General features: G+C 48.3%; 2 protein-coding genes across 3 annotated transcripts in view; one reads left to right on the forward strand and one right to left on the reverse strand.

Moving 5' to 3' along the window:
* Positions 1–12,489, forward strand: part of DCAF1 (DDB1 and CUL4 associated factor 1) — a 51,034-nt gene extending 38,545 nt beyond the window's left edge. For both annotated transcript variants that reach the window (XM_038185798.2, XM_072044489.1), the window contains exons 23-24: positions 7,205–7,460; positions 11,460–12,489. In XM_038185798.2, coding sequence (XP_038041726.1) covers positions 7,205–7,460; positions 11,460–11,518 — 315 coding nt within the window. In that variant the 3' untranslated portion in view covers positions 11,519–12,489. The remainder of the gene's footprint in view (positions 1–7,204; positions 7,461–11,459) is intronic.
* Positions 12,490–16,418: 3,929 nt separating this feature from the next.
* Positions 16,419–19,589, reverse strand: RBM15B (RNA binding motif protein 15B). The gene has a single exon (XM_038185799.2). The coding sequence runs from the start codon at positions 19,465–19,467 to the stop codon at positions 16,675–16,677; it is 2,793 nt and encodes a 930-aa protein (XP_038041727.2). The 5' UTR covers positions 19,468–19,589; the 3' UTR covers positions 16,419–16,674.
* Between the last annotated feature and the right edge of the window lie 93 nt (positions 19,590–19,682).

Genomic DNA, 19,682 nt, shown 5'->3' on the forward strand with positions numbered 1-19,682 from the left:
CATCTGTGACATGCTGTGTGCCACATCCTGTATTAAATCTGCACGTACTTAACTTCTGCATAGAAGCCTGTGGTGAGATTCCGTGCTTGTTACATACAGTAACTTCTGTACGTTCCCAGGCTTCTGTGCTTTCAGTACTTTGACCTCCATAAATGGCTGTGAAGAAATTCTGATGCTGGAGCAGCCAAGAGGCTAAAAGTAGGCGCAGCCTTTTAATGTGAAGGAGAGGTGTACTTAGAGTGAGTTTAATGGAATGGAAATAGCAAGTGAGTTAGCCAAGGGGAGGGAGGGGTCTAGGTAATTCAGAAGGTAAAATTCCTTGAATACTTGACTCCCTAGAAGGACTGCTGGCTATATTTTAAGCTTTTTCTACTGCGCATTGTTCTGGGAGTGTTAAGAAGTGGGTAGGGGAGGAAACCAGATAGAGGGCTCTGAAGTGACTGAAAAACAGACATTGTCAGTCCTGAGAATTGCATAGCAAAGGATCAGAAAGTACTAATGTGCTATGTGGTGGTTTGGAAACAGAGAACAATTGTCAGAAGATGTGACAAGGGGATCATCTGTGGAGAAAGATAAATTATAAGAGGAGGAAGAGATTTATTCCTCTGGAGTGAAAAATACTCTTCAGTGAATTTGTGTTGGAACAACAATTATGTTCTTTTTTATGAAGGCAAAGCCCCTTCCTGTGCTGGAAAAGAGGTAGTAATTTAAGTAATACTGTTATTTTGGAAGAAGTCAGACTACCAAAAATGAGTTTGCTTTTCTCAAGGAGTAACTTGGGGGAAGAGGATGAAAGAGGGGGTAAAGTATTTGCTTTTGCAGGAGACCACCTACTAGGTTAAAATCAACAAATTAGTGTGACTCTGGGAAACGTTTCTGTTTTTTGTTTTTTGTTTTTTTTTTTAATAAAAGAGAAAGTTTATAGGAGCAGATGTTTACTGCCACATGATTATGCTTACAGAGCTAAGAAGTGAGCTTAAGTGAGAAGATGCTAAGAGCTTACAGAGCTTAGCCAGAAGTGAATTAAATATGAGCTGAAGGATTTGAAAATGTGGCGGGAGCTTCAGTGACACTTGATTAACCATTTTACAGGTAAAGGAAAAGGTAACCTCTCAAATGAAACTAAGAATAGAGTAATATAACATATTAGGATTCAAACTGACAGTTGCAATGGGAAGTGTGTTCTCAGAGGAAGGGATTGTTGCTGGAAAGCGTCTGCAGGGGAGAAGTGTTGACTTGGAAGTGATGACAGGAGGTGAGGATGGGGCTGGGGAAGGAGCAGCCAGGAGCTGATGACAGCTGAGCAGTTCATATAGCAGTAGCAAAGGAAACTCAGCAGAGAACAGTTAACACAAGGACTTGTTTTGGACTGAAATCAACCCGTAGTGAGGAAGAAATAAGTGAGCTGAGGTCTCAAACTCTGCTCATCTGATCATAGAAAATTTTGAATTCTGGAAATGTAAGAAAACACTATAAAAGGACTGTTTATAAAGTAAGCTGCTATAACTTATATTTCTGTTGTATCTCTTTCCACTCTGAATATGAAACGAGCAAAGTTTGAAAATTGTATGAAAAACATGATGGGAACTTAGACTACGTGTGTACCATGTCCTCTGTTTTGTTTAAAGTATGTTTTGGTAAGGTATTTACTGAATAGAAAAGAATTCTGTTATTTGTTGGAAGCTTTCTTCTAATGCCGTTGAGTTTGCAGAAGGTCACTTCCATTCAGGGACATGTGGAGAAGTATGCTGTGGGTTCAGTGGTGAACAAGCTTAATAAATTAGATCTGACTGAAAGGTGTCTGGTAGACCAATGTTCTTGAGATGTTGGAGGCCTACAGGATCTTACAGAATCTGTGTGTATTATCTCAGGGAAGAGGAAATTGGGCTCAACCATAGTTGACATCTGAGATCAGTTTTCAATGTGTTGCAGTTGGTGTATGGTATTGTCCTGTCTAATGAGTAGAAATTGCTTCTCCCAATTCATCAGTAATACAGAAAACACACAAGTAGATTGCTACATAGAGGGAATTGTCTGTTTTAGAAAAGAAACTCTTGGGAAATTCAGAAAATCTAATTTTCTTAGTATTCTATGCTTCTGTAGATGCTGATTTATTCTTTTTAATCATCCTCTGGCAAAGCTTCTTCCCTGGAAGCTGCAGTAAGGAGAGTATTGAACAGCTTTGGGAGAACTTGGAAGCTTTTCTGTTGGGTGTTGTTTACTTGGGAAAGTTTGCTGATCCCGTTCTAGTTGTGCCGCAATCTGTTGTCCACATATACAAAATATAACCTGGAATAAGGTTATTTCTGCTCCTTTGGCTAGGAGACTTGCAGCCTTAGCTTGAGATGTAACTGCAGTGCCGAAATGTTGTAAATTCTGCCTAGGGAAAAAGTATTTTGCTTCAGAGTTTAAGTGAAGGATGGAGGTTTTCCTGGGGCTTTGCATGTGGTGTTGAGAGAGATGAACACCAGTGAATACGTTAAGTATCAATAACCTGTACTACCCAACAAGACAACTTCATTGAATTTTGTATGTGCAAAATAAATGGGTGAAGGAGAACAGTAAGGAAGTTGATAATGATGATGAAAGCCTGTATGAAGGGCAAGTGAAGTTGCATGCAAATCTGGATGATATCCAAGAACAATATGGAAGTAAATATATAAAGCTTGAACCAGAGCAAAAAGTATTCACTAAGCTGTGAACAGGAGGGAAATACTGACAACATGAATTAGGTGAAGCATTTCTTTCTGTAGTAAGTTGCTGTAGTGCTGCCACCCCCACATATACCATTCCTTAATGGGATGGTGTTTAGTTTCTTCCTGTGTAGCTATAAACCATAACTCATTTGAGCTGAATCTGTTGTGCTTTCTGAATGTTTATTTAAGATTGTGAATGGGTAGTAGAGTTAAATTACTGGTAATTTGCTTGGAGATGATTTGGAGATAATCCTATGCTAAGTAACTAACTGTGCTGGTTCTGTAAGCTAGATGTCCAGCTCTTCTTGGACTCCATCCCTGTAAATCTGCAGGTGCATTCAAAAGCTGACGTGAATCACATGCTATCTTAATCATCCTTGAACTAGTTCCAGGGGCATGGACCGTGGTGAGAAGTGATTTATCTGTTACTGTCTAAGTGGGTTTTGGTAAGTTAGTGAGAGTTGAGAGATGTCTCTAAGACACAAGACACAATCAAAACGAGTTGTCCCATGCTGCAGTTGTGCCCTAGAAGAACTGATAGTTCTTGCATCATTTATACTTGCATAAAGTGGGTAACTGATGGTACGACACATAACTGAGATATTTACTTAAGACTTTGAGTTGAACAGAGCTTTGTTTAGATGACCTTTTTTCAACTTAAGCTTGCCTTTATTTTTTTCAAACTGAATTGTTAGTTCAGTCAATTTTGAGGCTAAACTGGGGCCCGTCCCTTTGGAGACATTCTACTTGTATCTGTGGATAGCTGTTTTGTACTAAAGTTGAACCATTATTTTATATATAGTTTTATATACAATCTATATTCCTATAGAGATTAATACGTATGTATAAGAATGGATTTGAGCCTTGTTAGCTATCAGTGAGTGCTGTGGTTTAAGTTGTTCCACTCCTTGCATCTAACTATCGAAGTAGGGTGAGAAAAATCTCAATTTTCTTCAGACAGGATCTTCTGTGAAGCTATTTTATTCGCAATTGCAATGGGGGGCATCCTGCAAGCAGGAGCGCCCAGTAAAAGTTTACCCTGACCTTATATCCCCTATGACCCAACACCTGATTTCTCCCGTTTCCTCACTGGCTGAGTACTACAGGTTCACAGCCTACTTGATGCACTTCTATACCATACATGTACAATTTTACTTAATCAACCATTAATTCCTCCTTTTCCTTTTTTTTTCCTTCTTCTCTCATGACTACAGGGCCTGTGATTTTTGTTCTTACTAATTCTGCACTGCTCATCCTGTTTTTCTTAGCTATCCATATTCTGGGACAGTGGGACCTTCCCCTTACCTGTTTAACATACTCTCCACTGCAGGGCTCTGGAGGATAGAAGGATATCTGCAGGCATCGAGAGGAGTTAACCATGGCTAAAACAATTCCTTGAGGGGTTGTGGTTGGTTTTTTAGTGATATGGAGTTTGCTGGTCCTTGGGTACCATGTACCAGGTTGCTTATCTTCACTGTGGATACAGGTGCGTGCGTGTTTGGCAGGTGTGCATGCTGATTCTGCCTTCTGGCAGCACCGGTGCCATTGCCCAAAGCTCTTGGGAAGTCCTGACGAGTTAGGAGCTTGCTTTGCAGGTTTTTCCTTCACAAATCTAGATGCGGTTTGGAATAACTGTTCTGCCTGTCTTCCTTGTGATGCTGCACAAAGATTTTTTTTCACAGATCTTGATCAGTACGCCTGTGGGTTGCTGGTGAAGATGACGTGCCCTTTTTTATCTGTATGTGGATCCCTTGTGTGAGACAGTTGTGTTATCTGATGAGGGTATAGCCTAAATACTGCTTAATAAGCTGAGTGTCATTTACAGATGTGGTGTGAGGCAGTAGCAAGCGGAGACTTTCCCAGCTGTGTGTCCCACAGCTTGAGTTTGGGTGCACAAGCTCAGCATGCTTACCCGAGAGACATCGTGGCACGTGCATGTAAGCCTTGTGCTCCGGGCTGGAGCATCGCAGTGTGTCTGCGGAGTTTTGTGCCTGTAGGACGGTCAGAAACTCCTGCAGAATTAACTTACCTGGTACTTAGCAGAAGCCCTGCAGTTTCCTGTTTCATGTTTCTCAGTGACAGCACTCCTTGAACTGTGATCTGTGTCATTCAGCTCAGTACTGATCTGCAAGGTGTGCATTAGGTACAAGGCTCTGCCTGTCACACGCACATGACTTCTTGTCGCATGGCTTTCACGTTATTTTCTGATTCTGATTTCCCAAGGACAGGTATAATTGTGATCTCATTTTACTGTTCTTAGGTGGTTTTTAAAGGTGTGGTGGTTTGATTTCAATCATGTGCTTCAAATGAAATAATTTAAACTGGGAAGGAGGAAGCATGCATTTCAGTTCTGTAGCTTTCTGTTTGTATTTTCACAAAGGATTTTTCCTCACTGGTTAGTGGGATCCTTCAAAGTTAATTTGTAGCTAAATACACCCTTTCTGTGTAATTCCCCAGCTAAAATAAATCCTTGGCTTCATACAAATGCCATCTCATCCTGCGTTTGAAGGATGGTATTGCTGTGCATGTCTTGCCTGAAGCTTGAATGGCAATGTTAATACAACAGGTTTTCCATTTGTTATCGAGAGATTAAGTGCGAAACAAATTGTTATTTTATATTTTCACTTAAGTTGTGGGATATATTTAGGAAAAAATGCTTTCAGAAATCCAGCAGTTGTGGAAACAAAGCAGGTACCTAGCTCACTTCAGGATCCTTTGGGTTTCTACTACGTGGACTTTAAGTGAATCTCGTCGACTGTACATTTTTTTTTCCTAACGTCTATGGTAGTGTCTCTATCTCCAGACACTGTAAAACTTGGCTTTCTTTTTTTCGGGCTTTTAAAAATGAATTGGTCTCCTCTTTTCCAGCTTCAGGGTTGTTTAGAGAGTGAAAAAGGAAAATAAACTCCCCTGCCTTTTCAATTTTCAATCAGTATTTCAATTCTGAATAGAGTAATAAAGTTTAAGACAGTGGTCTCTCTGCAGACACTGCATAGAGCAAAAGCAGAAATTATTAAGGTGTCAGCTTTTATGCTCGATTCAATGTACTTCATTGGGAAGGAGGAAAATTGTACTTAACATGGCACTGCCGTTTAAAACGGCAAGTAAGATGGTTCCCACTCATGGTGTGAGTGCAATTCAAGAAGCAACGTCCTTTTATTTGAGAACTCATTGACTAAAAGTGAAATTTTCAGTTGCTAAAAATAAGCATAACACGTGTTATTAGAACTTTACATTTAACATAAACTCTTTTCAGAAAGAAAACTGCATGGAGCAGACTGATGTTGTTCTTTAATCTCTAGTTCAAATAATGCACATTTCAGGCCCAAATTGAAGGGACAACAGAACTTGCCCAGGCTTTTTGCATGCCTTGTTTCTTTTGTGACAGATGTTGCATGTGTGGGGGTGTTTGTTTTTTTTATAGCACTAACTGAAGAAAAAGTAGGCTGGGTGGTGTGTGTGAAAGTACTCTTTTTTTCTTTATGGATCTGGAAATCCAGTAGTTAAAACACAGTGTGAATGGAGTGAGCTGGAAGACCAAACTAACCTTTGCAGTGGATTGTTAAATATCTATCATAACAGCCTCAGAACAACACAAAAATGTGTTCCCTTCCCCAAGCAAAGGGGCAAGTAAGACTGAATGACTCAAGAGCTGCCTTCTTGTCCCATGAGTGCGTTCTGTTAAAGAAAAGGGCTGTGACTCTGGGGAGATGCCCAGGTCTCAGGAACCCTTTGCCTGAGTCTTGGAGACTTCCTGCGGCTTGGCTTGTGCTGCCACATCTGGCCTCTCGTTTGCCTGGAAAGATGATAGGATGGTAACAGCTTCTTCTTACTTGGCTTTATCTGCTAGACATGGATTTCTGGGTTTGGTCTGTACAATGAGAAATTAAGTTGCTTTACTGAATGCAAATTCTTACAATTTGATAGTAGGAAAAAGAAAGATCGTGATCCACAGCTAAATGCCAAAGATGAGCCTACCGAGCTGCTTTAAGCAGGTGTATCATCCTCAGCTGAGTGATTCAGGAGTTGGTATAGGCTGATGTTACCTTTAGCTACATTTTACATCTCATCTAAATCAGGATGAGAGACTGAACATCTGTGAGACTGAACATCCATGCTGCATTTGATGCAAAGGCGAGGTTTCTATCCAGCTGAAACTAAAGCAGTTTGTTCAAGGCTAGCAATAAGCCGTGGATTACTGCGTCTTGCAACACGTCCTTCTCAACATGTCCTCTGTATGGTGAGGTGTTGATGGCTGGTGTTGGAGAGGAGCTTGAGCCGGTGGTGTCTGTGTTGCACCAGCCTTCTGCAGATGAAACTGCAGGCCTGCAAATGATCCAGCACACGCTGCGTTGTGTAATTGTGGAGGGAAAGCGAATATATGTAGTAACAGGTCGTGTCTGGATGTGGGGAGAAGTCGAAACTATAGGTGTGTTTTCTTCAATTATTCTTACTCCGTTTTGCATTTGTTTTGATATCCGCTGTGGACTATTTTTCTGTCTTTGTAGGAGGAAGAAGAGCAAGAGGAAGAAGATGACGATGAAGATGATGATGATACAGATGACCTTGATGAGCTGGACACAGACCAGCTGCTGGAGGCTGAGCTGGAGGAGGATGAGAACAATGAGAATGCTGGTGAGGACGGAGAAAATGACTTTTCTCCCTCTGATGACGAGGAGCTCGCCAACCTCCTGGAAGAAGGTGACGAGGGTGAAGATGAAGACTCTGACGCTGATGAGGAAGTTGAGCTGATTCTTGGAGACAGTAAGTGTGTACTGAGCTTGGTGACCAAAGCTGACCTTGTCCCCTGTTTGATGTCATGACAAATGTGCAGCACGTGACTGAATTGACCTAGTTGACTTTCTCCCTCGATAGTATGAAAGGCACAGTTCATCAAGCTTGTTCAGCTCTGGCCTCTCTTAGTAATCTGACAGTAAAATCAGTTCTTATCTGAGAGAACAACTGAGAGTTCTGGAAAGGAAGGCGGCTCCTTTCTTCAAGTGTTCCCGGGTACATGTGTGAGATCTGAAAGCCAGGCCAAGAAACTCCACATGAAGAAGCCTTGTCTGATTGTTGCCCATCCTGCCCTGCAAGGGACACCGGTTGTACTGTTGCTTCACCTGTCTTCTCTGCCTTACTTGTACCTGTAAGGACAGAGAAACACCTTTTTGCTCCTTGGCTCTGTTCTTTCTCTTTTGCAGTTGCTTAAAGTGCAAAGTCAGTGTGGCATTTCTGGCTTTGCTTCCTTTTTTTTTTTTTTGACTATTCTATTGCTAATGTCACTTTGAGATAAAATTGAAAATGTTCTTTTTTTCTGGCATTCCGTAGATATAGAAGCTTGAAAAGTTAATAAAGTGTGTGTGTAGGAAAGAAAGGTCTGAACTCTTTATCTAGCAATTCAGTTTGCAAAAAGGCTTCTCAAGAAAGAGAAGGTGAGTAAGGTAGTGTCAGGCTTGGGATTTGTGCCTTCAGATTCTGTTCAATTTTTTATTATTATTTTTAGCAAGACTTTTAAGTATGTGTGGCCAAGCTGCTTAGATCTTTTTAACTTCCCAGCTGTGAAATGGGGGTGATATAATTGCCTAACAGGCTGATAAGTAATTGCAGTGAGTTGATTGAAGCCCTGCAGCAATAGGGGATTCACATGGGAGCTAAAGGTGGGAATTGGTCTTCTCTGCCAAAGCGCTGGAGGACTAAGTGTGCCAGGCCCCTGTTTCGGCACTAATGTGGCTGGCACTGGTTCACGTCCCTTTTTTCCTGTTACAATGAAGCTTACTCTGCTGACTTCTCTAAGAGCATGACTACATCAGGTTGCTACATTTTATTTATTTTTTGGTGGGGTCAGTTCTTTTGAAGGTGGTAGCTATACTCTGCAGGACCTCATCGGCCCCTTACGTAGCTCAAATTCACGACTAGGGTATTGCACTTGTGCATTTTGGGGTGGCACGTAACTTTTAGCTGTCACGATGTTCCCAACAGCTCCACTTGGGTTTTGTCAGGGGGTGCAGGGCTCAACGCTATTGAAGGAGAGCTCCCAGCGTGCTAGAACTCGGATTGCCCAGAACACCAGTTCAGGCCAGTAATTCCAGCAGCTATTCCTGTGACAAAACTGGATGCTGCCTGACAGTTACACCATGCGCTCTGCGGAGCGCTACCCGTTATGACGTGGCCACACCTGTGAGCTGTTTATAGGTAGAGCCACTTGATCAGAACTTGGGATCTCTTCCTGCAGCAGAGCTGCAGCCAGCCCATGCTGTGGCTGTGGGTTGCTTGGAAGCGTTGTTGGGAACTTCAGGCAGGGAGAGCAGCTGTGCCAGGCTGATGGGCGGGTGGTCCTTGCACAGCATGCAATGAGTGGGCTTCTGGGGCTGCTGCTTTTTGTTTCCCATGGAGCGAGAGCAGTTAAAATCTCCCTCTCCTTTACTTATACTGTGGTCCTGAGCTAAAAGTGGCAAGGGCAACGATGACCAAGACACAGTTGGCAAGTACAGATAGGCTTGGTGACGAATTTAGAATGCTTTCTACTGCCAACCTTTGCTCTACTTGGGTTGAACCTACATAATGTACAGTGGGTGTGCTTTAAAACAAATTAATTCAAAAAAGAGCTGAAGCAGAGAAGCAAGTGGTTTCATTTCCTCATGCTTTAGAAGAGATTTTTTCCTGTTCAGGAATAACCCATGGAGACGTTTTTAAGTGTGAATTTGTCTTGCTCCTCCTTTGTCACCACTTTGGGGCATGCGGACCTGTTTATCTTGTCCAAAGCAGTTTGTGTGCTATGCACATCTCCTAGGAGCTTGTTCTGGGCCAGTGGGGTGTCTTTTCTGAGTGCAGGTGGGGGCGTACCATGGAAGAAAACTGAAATTCTCACCTGTGTCCAGGAGAGGAATAACCTGGGAACGTGCTGAATTCCAGTATCTGTGCCGATGCCTTTCAGCACCTCCTGGTGCCTTGCAGCAGCATGGCTGACTTGTTTCCTCAGTTCTTTCTGTAATCCGAAATGGCAGTTTCCAGGCGTGTCTATAAGCTTCTCCCAAGCATTTTATTGCAGTCAGGTTTACTTACAGACACAGAGCTCAAAACTGTCAGGTTCTGTGGTGGACTGGAGCATAAGGAGCTAGGAAATCCCCTTTCAAAGCTTTCCCCTGGTGTTAGGAAAGAACTTCTTCAGCTGCTCTTTTCCAGAGCTCATGGATTACCTCCCTTGTACTTCTTTCCCTCTTACTGCATGAGTGTAGCTGCTGCAACTCAGACTGGTGCTTACCAACTCCCCTCGTGTTGCTGTAGCTGTTCAGGGAGCACTGACGACCCCTCAGTGTAGGCTCAGTGCAACGGCAGCTGAGACTGGAGCTGGTCCCAGTGGAAATGCAGACAGAGGTACGAGGAGGAGTGTTCCCAAGCTGCTGCTGCTGTTGCAGTTTCTTTCCCTGCCACTTACCAGTGCGGGCTTGTGCCTTCCCTGAAGCTTCTTCAAGCATTTCATCAGCAATTGCTCCTCCGCTGCTTGTTCCTCATGGGGAGAATACCACGCTCCTGGGTGGGTCTGGCTCCAGCAGTTGGGTCTGTCAGAGACCTTGTGCACGTAGGTGGATTGAGGCCAGAGGTCACCTGGTGTCCAAGGAATTTTAAAGCAGAAGGACAGCCTACACATCTTAGAGGTGTCTTCAGGGAGGAGGGTTGGGGGAAAGGGTTTGTGCCCTTTGCTGCTTGTCTGTGATTTTTTTTTTTCCTAAGGAAAGCATCTGAGAAGGGGTGAACCTTCCAGAAGGTCTGGCTTACCTTAACAGGCATTTTAGAGTTCCACTATAACTGAGATGGCTAAGAGGAAGTCTGTTTTTTGTTTTGTTTTGTTTTTAAATATTTTAACACCTAGTTAACTGCAGCATCCAATGAATTCACATAAGAAAAAGAACCATCGTCATCTGCAAGGTAAGGCAGGAGGCCTTTCTGCCAGAGCTGCTACCACTTCCCTCTTGTACAGCTGAGGGAGGAGAGATTTTCTAAGTTAAAAAGCGTGTGTGTGCGTGTGACTGCTTCTGGCAAATCCTTTCATGTCCTCATTCTACACCACAGAGGAAAACCAGCGAAGGCACAGCTCCCAGCAATAGGCTGCAGGTCACCGTTAATAAGTGCTGTGCAGTTAAGTTAATTTATGGTAACCTTTGGGGTTAGAGGAAGGTGCTAGTCCTGAGTGTACGGATTGCTTCCCCTCAGCGGGGAGGTCTCCTGCTGTGCTGTGCCGAGGGGAGTGTCCTTCTCATGCTGACAAAGTCTGGGTCCAATCTGCTGCACAACGAGGTAGCCCTGTGTATGTTACACAGAGCCCGTGTTCCACTGCATCAGCTTGGTGGAACTGTCCAGCTTGCTTTGAAATAACAGCTGTGAGAAATGTCCAGCTCCCAGCACGAAGAGCTGTTGCACTCAGATGTGCACAGAAAGTTGTGCGGGGCAGCTCATGTTCAGGTCCCTTCCTGCTGGCATCCTTCTCTCTACCTTGTCATGGGAAAATCCTGCCAGCTAATGCTGCACCTGGGAGAGCTGCTCTTGACTCTCTGCTCTAACAGGGAGAACGCAGCTCTGGTGCAGGTTTGCTAACTGCTTTTGATGGATTTGAAATGCACTAATGGTGCTAGCTGCCCTCCTTACTGCAGAGGAGTTTCTGGTCCCAAGCAGGTGATGGCCATCTCCTTGTAACTATGCCTTGCTTAGCCACCCTTAGCCGTGTTTGTGCACCCACCGAGCCTAACCTACGTGTTTTCTTTTCAGCTGACAGCTCAGATAACTCTGACTTGGAGGACGACATAATCTTGACTCTGAACGAGTGAGGAGTGGCTGCCAGGCCGGGGGTGTTGGCAGGAGGAGGCGCTCCCTTCCCAGCAGAAGACTGGAGACCAAATTGGAAACCGATTCTGAGCACCCCGACCCTTTTCCTCCTGGGAAAACCTGAGGAACTCCAGCCCATCCGCTGTGTTGGTTTGAGTCAGTTTGAGGCTCGGGGCTAAGTCCGAGGCTCTACAATAAAGAGACCTGGGGTTAGGCCTCTTTTCTCTCTGCCTTTTTTTTTATTTTTTATTTTAGGCTGAGATGACTCTCCTCTTCAAGGAAACTTCTGAAGATATTTCACAATATATTTTCTTTGTATAAAGTTCTTTCCTAAAGAACAGAAATAGTTTTATATAAAACCAAAAAAAAAAAAAAAGGCAGGTGTTCTAGTAAAGAGGGGATGAACTTTGTATTCCTGTAGTACCTTGTTACCATGGGGTAGGTTTGGGGGAGAAAAATTGTTTAAAATTAAAAAAAGAGGCATTTTTATGCAACTACGAAATGAAATAAGAGGTCGTGGTTTCTAAAATGGTTGAGGAGTGAGAATATCTTTATTTTAAATATGATTTATTTTTTAAAGAAAACACAACAGGTGTTAGCCACCTGCTAGTGTGCCATGTGTTTCAGATGCATATGTCCCCCAGGGAAGAGCCCTGGGGGTGTTTGGTAGCTGACTGTGCAGGCTGCTCGGAGTGGAGATTCTCGCAGTGACACCAGCTGTAGTGGGAGGCTGAAAGCCTGGCGTGGCCTCGTTGGAGCCTGGTATTCCTGAGGACATAGGAATCTGGGGTTAAAGTTGGAGCCCTCTTTCTCCCCTCTGCCCTTTGTGGTTCAAGTTTTTTAATCTTTTTTTTTTTTTTTTCTTTCCCTTTTTTGCCCTCTGTGTGGAAACTGCAAATTGAAGGCCTTTTTCTTTAATGTAAAGTGTATTTATTAAAAAATTAAATAAAAGGACATTGCTTTTTGAATTGTATCCACCCCGGGAGTGGGAAGTCCTGTCTGTGTCCATGGCTGTGAGCTGTGGCCGTGCATTCCTCTGCCCCTCCTGCAGAAGCTTCCTCCAGGAGAGCAGCTAGGTGTAGCTCCTGGCTCAGCCGCAGTAAGGAAAAGCAAAGTAAACAAGGGCTGAGATTTCAGAGGGTGCAGGCTCCACCTGCTGCTCCAGCCCACAGCAACTCCTGGCCCTGCGAGACATTTCACAGCCTGTGGCTTCAAATCTGCCTTCTCGGTTTGCCTGCCAGCCTTGAATTTTCCACGAGGGTGCTGGCAGCACGGTACTGCCTCGTCCCTGCTTTGTGGGAACAGGAAGAGGCTGCTGCTGCCAGGCTGAGACTTGGTTTAAAGGAGCACCAGGACATCCACTCTGCGGTTCAGCTCCAGGAAAGTCCTGCCACCCTGCTGGTGTGTTTCAGAGGGCAGGAGCGGCTCCGGGCCTCCTCGTTCAGCTGTGGTTTGGCGTTGTGTAGGCTGCCTTGTGGCTATGCTGGCAGAAGGCAAATGAGGTGCTCCTGCCTGTACATGACAGCAGGCCCTGCCCTTCAAAGGGGGGAAATGCTGCAGCTGAATGTGAGTTCAGTGTGTGGCACACGACTGCAGAGCTTGGTTCTGTGAGTCAGCTCAGAGGTAAGTGTGCTCATCGCTTGTTCAGATGGTGCTGCTAAAAGCATTCTTTCTTCCCAGGTGTTAACATCCACTCAATTTCTTACCCTTTCTCTATTTTGGCCACTTTCAGCGTAGAGCTTGAGGCAGAACAGGGAGCTGGAGGCTTCTCACTCCTTGCCACTCCATCGAGTTTTCCACCAGGAACTGTGCTCATTTCAGCTAAGGCTCAGCATTTCGTTGCTTGAAGAGGAAGAACTTTCTTTTTAACCAAAGGAAGGGATAGCGTTTCTTCGTTCCAGCAGTGCTTATCCAGGGCTGCTTGTTAATAATTAAAAAGAAAGGCTTCTTCTGCAACTTATAATGGATAATTGTACCTTACAGAGTCGATAAAGGTGAACAAGTTGTGATTACTACAGCATTTAAGACCAGCAACTGGAGCAGCATTCTGATTAAATAGGGAATTGAAAACTGGATCTGCCATCCAACAGCTGTGGAAGCCAGCCTCTGCCTTACCAAAACACATTTGTGCAACTTTACCTTAGAAAATGTGCTGCTCTGGAGGAGAGGAAAAAATCATACTGTGTGCCCTACTACTAATAACAGAGGAGAGATACGAAGTACGTGTGCAACCCTTCCCTCCCACACCTATCTTTATTGACTGAAGCCAAAGGGAGCAGGTTTGGGGCCAGTGCAACTGCAGCAGGGGAGGCAGGACCTGGGTCCTGCAGCCTGCACCTTAGCCAAGGTGCCGTGGGGTATTTCTGCTGTGCACCTATCGCAGATGTTGGCTTAGTGGGGCTGCAGGGGGCACCTCCATGTGCTGCCAGCTGAAACACACCTCCTGCTGCCGCAGCCCTCCCACGAGGGGGGCAGAGGGGAGGCTGAGCCCCAGCCTGGCCCTATTCCTCCCACCCTGGCCCAGAGGCTGCTGGCCCTGCTTGCTGTGCTCCAGCACAGGGCTGCAGAGGACACATTGCACCCGTGGCCACCGTGCCAGAGGCAAGCATGGTGGGGCAACGAGCTAAGGCTTGGCCGCGTTTCTTTTCTAATAAAGACAGCCAGCAACCAACCTTAGGAAGAGGTGATAAAACCCAGGATACTGACAGTTTTGTTTTTTTCTTAAAAGAAAGATGCACTTAATTCTAAGCACTGATGCTAGAGAGCGGGTGCTGCTGCGCTCCTTTTGTAAAGTTGAAGCACGTAAGGAAAACACCTTTACACCTGTTAGATTGTGTGTAGGAGGCAGAGGTGTTGCTCACACACATGTACAAGGCTCACAGCAGTTGGCTGCCTCACTGGGAACAGAAAGCCCATCATTAAAAACAACTCGCCCAACCCAAAGCACAATTTTTATACTTTTTAAAAAAAGAACAGCTGTATTATTGTTCAATTGCCTCAAAAAGGAAGTAGGAGAGGGGGTATTTCTGGTGTTTCCCTGGCTCTGTTGTTAGGTAGGTGCAGCTTTTGTCCTTTGGGGACTCCTTTCCCATCCCACCTCTCACCCTGGCACACCGGGCAGCACCACGCACACTGCCGACTGCATGGGCACAAAAAGCTCTGCTCACACTGCCTGTGGCCATCAGGGGTTTTTAATAGCCCTCGGGTTCACACTCAGCGGTAACAGGCGGTGACATTTGGCACTGGCCGCATCACAACAGCAGCGGGGCCTCGGGCACAGGGTTAAAAGACCCTGGGACAGGGTGGTGGCGGTGCTGGGGACACTGCCAGGCTGCAGGGACAGCAGCACTGCCCTGAACTGCACCCTGCGGGCCTTGTCACTGCACCCAGGCCCTGGGACAGCTGTGAGTTTTCTGGGGTGCCTCAGCAGGGGGAGTATCCCCTCATGAGCCAGCTAACTCAGCAGATTTACTTGTAGCATGATCATAGAAAACGTTATCAAACAAACCCAAACCCAACCACACTTGATATCAATGTATTAAATTAAGCACCAGCTCATACAGCATCGCTTGATGATGTCCCTACTGTGAAACTGCAGGGTTAAAACTATATTTATATTAAAAAAAAGGCATAGACGCATCGTTAGGCTGAGTTATGCTCCCTGCTGTGTAGGTTTTTGCCACCAGTCACACCTGAGAGCAGTTTTCAAAGGGCCTTTGGCAGCTGGCAGCACCTGAGGCTGCTCAGTCTCACACACACAAGCCTCTGGGTCTCCCAGGCTCCTGCTCACTTGCTTACCACCAAAAACAACAACAAAGAAACCCGGCAAGTTTAAAGAAACCTTTTTATAAAAAAACAAAAAAAAACAAGTTTTTAATCCCCCACACTTCTGTAAGTCTCCTAAAAAAAAAAAGCTATAGACATAGTTTCAAAATACTAAAAAAAAAAAAAAAAATCCCCAAACAGTGTGGATTTTAACTCGTGGTTAAAATAGTTCCCACAGCCTTAAGTTACTGCGAAATCAGAGCTGCAGCTGGGCTGGCTCCTGCCTGCTGGGAGCCTTCACCTGGCCTAGCTCCTTGCCCAGCTGTGCCCTGCAGGGTTCCTGCAGCCACAGCCAGGTGCTGCTGGTGGTAATGCTCCACGCTTCCTGACAGCCAGATGGTTTTCTCTCTTTTTTGTGAACTTGCAACCAAGTTTTAACTTTAGCAAAGAAAAAAAAAAGTTTATCTTTCAGTAAAGGCTTTCAGATAGTGCAACAGGATTGACTACGCAGAAGGGCACACATACAAAAGTCACAAAACCCCTTCACGCCCTTTATTTGCTTGTCTACATCTAACACAGGCCCACCAGGGTTCCCACTTCAATGACTTTTTTTTCCCCTTTTCTCCTACTTAGATTTTTTTTTTTCATTTTAAGAAAACCAGGAATGTCAAACCTCGTTTCTTTTTTTTTTTCCATTTTGCCCAAGAACTTCTGACCGAGCCACATATCTGCTGCTTTCAGACCTCACAGACCTGAGTACAGAGTTGCCTCCTTAGCAGCAAACCTTTTGCCCGAATATCAATCATAATTTTTTGTTGTGTACTAAAAACCATTTCTGTTCTTAGTCAGGATTTGCTTCCTTGGTGGCTGGCTTCCCGGGAACCGTCAATCCACAAACAGAGAATCAACAGGAGTGCTTCAAGACTTAAATTTGTGAAATAAAAAGCAAACAGATCAACAAAAAGAGCATGAGCAGTCTTTCTCTTCCATCACAGAGGATTCCCCTTCCCCTCCCACCTCGCAGGACACAGAGGAGGGGCAGGAGGCTGGGGGGCTGCAGCCACCTTCCAGCTCCTGCTGGCACGGGACGGCCTCTTACAGGGCCATAAAAACTAGGATACTGCACGAGTTTAGAAATCCATCAGTGAACAAGGCTTTACTGACAACTTTTCATACAGTTAAAAAATAAAAATACAGAACAACAGCGGACAGTGTCACATATTAAAAACGAATAAAATGGGCTCTATTTAAATGGTATTAAAATTAATTAGGAACTAAAACTCTTACCACTTTGGTCGAGGTGTTTCGAGCCTCCACCAAAATGATCGGCCTTAAAAACAACGGGGCTGTGTGACACACAAAGAAAACATGGAATTGGAAAAGACAGTGTGGGCTAGGCAGTGTCTTTGACTATAACTATCACCATATGTTCTTCTTCTAACTTCCCCAATGTCCTTAGTGCTGACTGGAGGTACTGCTGAGAGAATTCACAAGGAGGGAACGCGTAAAGCATGCCTGTGCTGTCTCTGCCCTTCGCCCCTCCCACGGGCAGGCTGATAACCCCAGCAGCCTGCTTCTGTTTCAAGTAGGAGACCAGATTCCTGAGAAGCCGTCGCTGCAAGCCGGGCTCTACAACAGGGAAGGTCCCCTCAGCCCCCGCGCCTCCCGGGGCGGACTGGGTGGCCAGGAGCACGGCGTAGCCGTTGGGGCTGCCTTGTTTGATGCGGCGAGTGACTTCATCCAGCTTGGGCTGGTCGAGCCGAAGTCTCTGAGCGATTTTGAGCTGCGTTAACTTCCCGCCGGACGAGTGGTCTTTGAGGAGTCCGTTGATGACGCCGAGGTCTCCCTCCAGGATGTGCATAGAGGTGGGGAAGCAGCTGTTTTTTAGCACGAGAAGCCCGTTCCAAGCAAGCTGCAGCGTCTGCGCGTATTCCGATAAATTCTTTAACTTTTTGGTCTCTGGTTTTGGCTCCTCGTGAGTTTTTGATTCCGATTCGCCAGTTCGATGATTGCGTTCGCTGTCCCTTTTTTTAGGCTGCGGAGCATCGGGTGCCTCACGATGGGGCTTCTCCTCCGTCGCGTGGCGATTGTTCTGGAGGGAGTTACTCGGCTCTTTCTCGGCTCCGGATTCTGTAGTGTGATTCTCTTTGCGAGCCCTCTCTGGGCTGCGGTCTAAAGCTGGCCCACTGGCCTTTGTCCTGCTTCTGTCCTCGTAAGGCGAGTGAGTAGTCCTCCCACGGTCACTGGAAAGGCTCCGGCGTTTCCGCCTCTCTTCCCACGGTTTGGGCACGGTGCGATCGCCATCGCTGCCCCAGCGCTCCCCGCTCCGGCTGCGCACCGACCGGCTGTAGCTTTCCAAGTTGTTTCTGCGCTCGGCGTTTTTGGCAGGGCTGGCCCACTCTGCCTCTGCAAAGCTCCTGTCTCTGTCCGAGTACAGGAGGTGTGGAGGAGTCCTATCTCGCACCCGCAAGTCTTGCTCGAGGCTTCGGTGCCTGCTGTACCCGTCGGCGAGCAGTTCGTAGTGCACGGGGAGCGGCGCGGGCTGGTACTGCTGCGGGTATCTCGTCTCTTCTGCTTTGGCAAAATCCACTCGAAGTCTCCTCTCCGGTCCACCCAGAGGAAAGCCCCTCATCTGCGCGCAGGCGGCCTGGGCAGCATCCAAGCTTTCGTACTGGATGTAGGCAAAGCTGTCTCCCTTCACATAGTCAATAGTCCTGATGCTGCCGAAGCGGTCGAACTCCCTCGCCAGGGCAGCCAAGGAGGTACTCGGGCCGAGGCCGCCCACCCACAGCCTGGTGGTCGGGTTGGCTTTCCCGTAGCCAATTTTGATAGGGTTCCTGCCGACAACGCGGCCCGACATCGCCACCTTGGCCCGATGCGCCATGTCCAAGTTCTGGAACTTGAGGAAAGCGTACGCCCCGCCCTGGCCCCTGGCCGGGCGCTTGATCACCACTTCTTCGATGATGCCGTACTTCTCGAAGGCGCGCCGCAGCTCCACCTCCGACACGTTGTGGTCCAGGTTGCCGATGAAGAGGTTGCGGGTGGCTCTCTGGTCGTCCTCCGGCATCAGGTCTTCCTCCGCCACGATGGGGTAACTGTAGGGCCGGCCGCGCTCGTCGTACAGCCCGTAGTAATCCAGGGCCCTCTCCCGCTCCCGGGACAGCCCGATGGCGGCGGCTTCCAGCGCGAAGGCGGCGGCCGCGGCGTGCGCGTGCCTCGGCCGCGGCTCCCGCAGCAGGGGGCTGGTGACGGGCGACAGCGAGCGCTGCTTGTACTGGTAGGTGCCGTGGATGGGCGGCAGGTACCCCAGCGGCTCCGGGGAGGGCGCGGGGGGCGGCGTGCGGCTCCTGCGGCCCCCGCGCAGGTACACGGGCTCCACCTTCAGCGGCCGGTCGTAGAGCAGCAGCTGCCGGGCCCGGGCGTGCCGCCGGGCGTCGCGGGCGTCCCCGGGGTGTCGGAAGTTGACGTAGGCCACGCGGCCCAGCTCGGGCGTGTGGGACAGCTTGACGCTGATGTCCCCGGCGCCCCCCCCCGCGAAGCGCTGGAAGAGGCGGAACAGCCCGTCCTCCAGCAGCTGGTCGGGCAGGGCCGCGCTCAGCCCGCTCACCAGCAGCGTCTTGTACTCGCACGAGCCCGGCGGCTCCCCGCCCAGCCCGGCCGAGCCCCCCAGCGGCGCCAGCAGCAGCGAGGGCGCGGCGCCCGGCGGCGGCCCGGCCAGCAGCAGCGACGGGGCCACCACAGCGCCCGGCAGCGCCTTGGCCTTGGGCACGCCGAGCGCCCGCGACGACGACGACGAGGCCGAGGCCGAGGCCGAGGGGGCCGCCTGGCTGCTGCCGCCGCCGCCGCCGCGGGCGCCCGAGGCCGAGCCGCTCCCCGCCGGGCGGTGGTTGGAGTCGCCGCCGCCGCCGCCCCCGGCGCGTTCATCGCCGCGGTGGCTGCGGGAGCCGGAGCCGGAGCCGGAGCCGCTGCCCCCCCCGCTGCCCCCCCCCCCCCCGCCGCCTCCTCCTCCTCCGCCGCCGCCGGGCGTGGGCTTGTCCCGGCTGCTGCGGGAGGCGCCCGAGCTGCGGTGCGGGCCCCGCCGGCTGCTGCTGCTGTCGCGCTCTCGCTCGCGGGGCCGCTTGGCGGCGGCGGCGCGGCCTCCCCCGGCCCCCGGCGGGCTGCAGTCCCGCTCGCCGCCCCGCTTCATGGCGCCGGGCCCCGCGGCTCAGGAGACGCCTCCGGCGGCCGCCGCCATCTTGGACAAAAGGGAACGAAGGCGGCTCCGGCCGCCGCGCCGCGCGGGCCCCGCGTCATCACCCCGCGCCCCGCCGCATGGCGGCCGCCACAGCGCGACGGCGGCGCGCGCGCGGGAACGCCCCCGCCGGCGGGCGGCCAATCGGGAGCCGCGGAGGCGGCGGCAGC

The sequence above is a fragment of the Anas platyrhynchos genome, chromosome 13, assembly GCF_047663525.1.
Source record: "Anas platyrhynchos isolate ZD024472 breed Pekin duck chromosome 13, IASCAAS_PekinDuck_T2T, whole genome shotgun sequence".
Classification (NCBI taxonomy): domain Eukaryota; kingdom Metazoa; phylum Chordata; class Aves; order Anseriformes; family Anatidae; genus Anas; species Anas platyrhynchos.

Excerpts from the sequence above, each read along its gene's own strand:
- RBM15B (XM_038185799.2), bottom strand. The coding sequence starts at position 19,467 with ATGAAGCGGGGCGGCGAGCGGGACTGCAGCCCGCCGGGGGCCGGGGGA.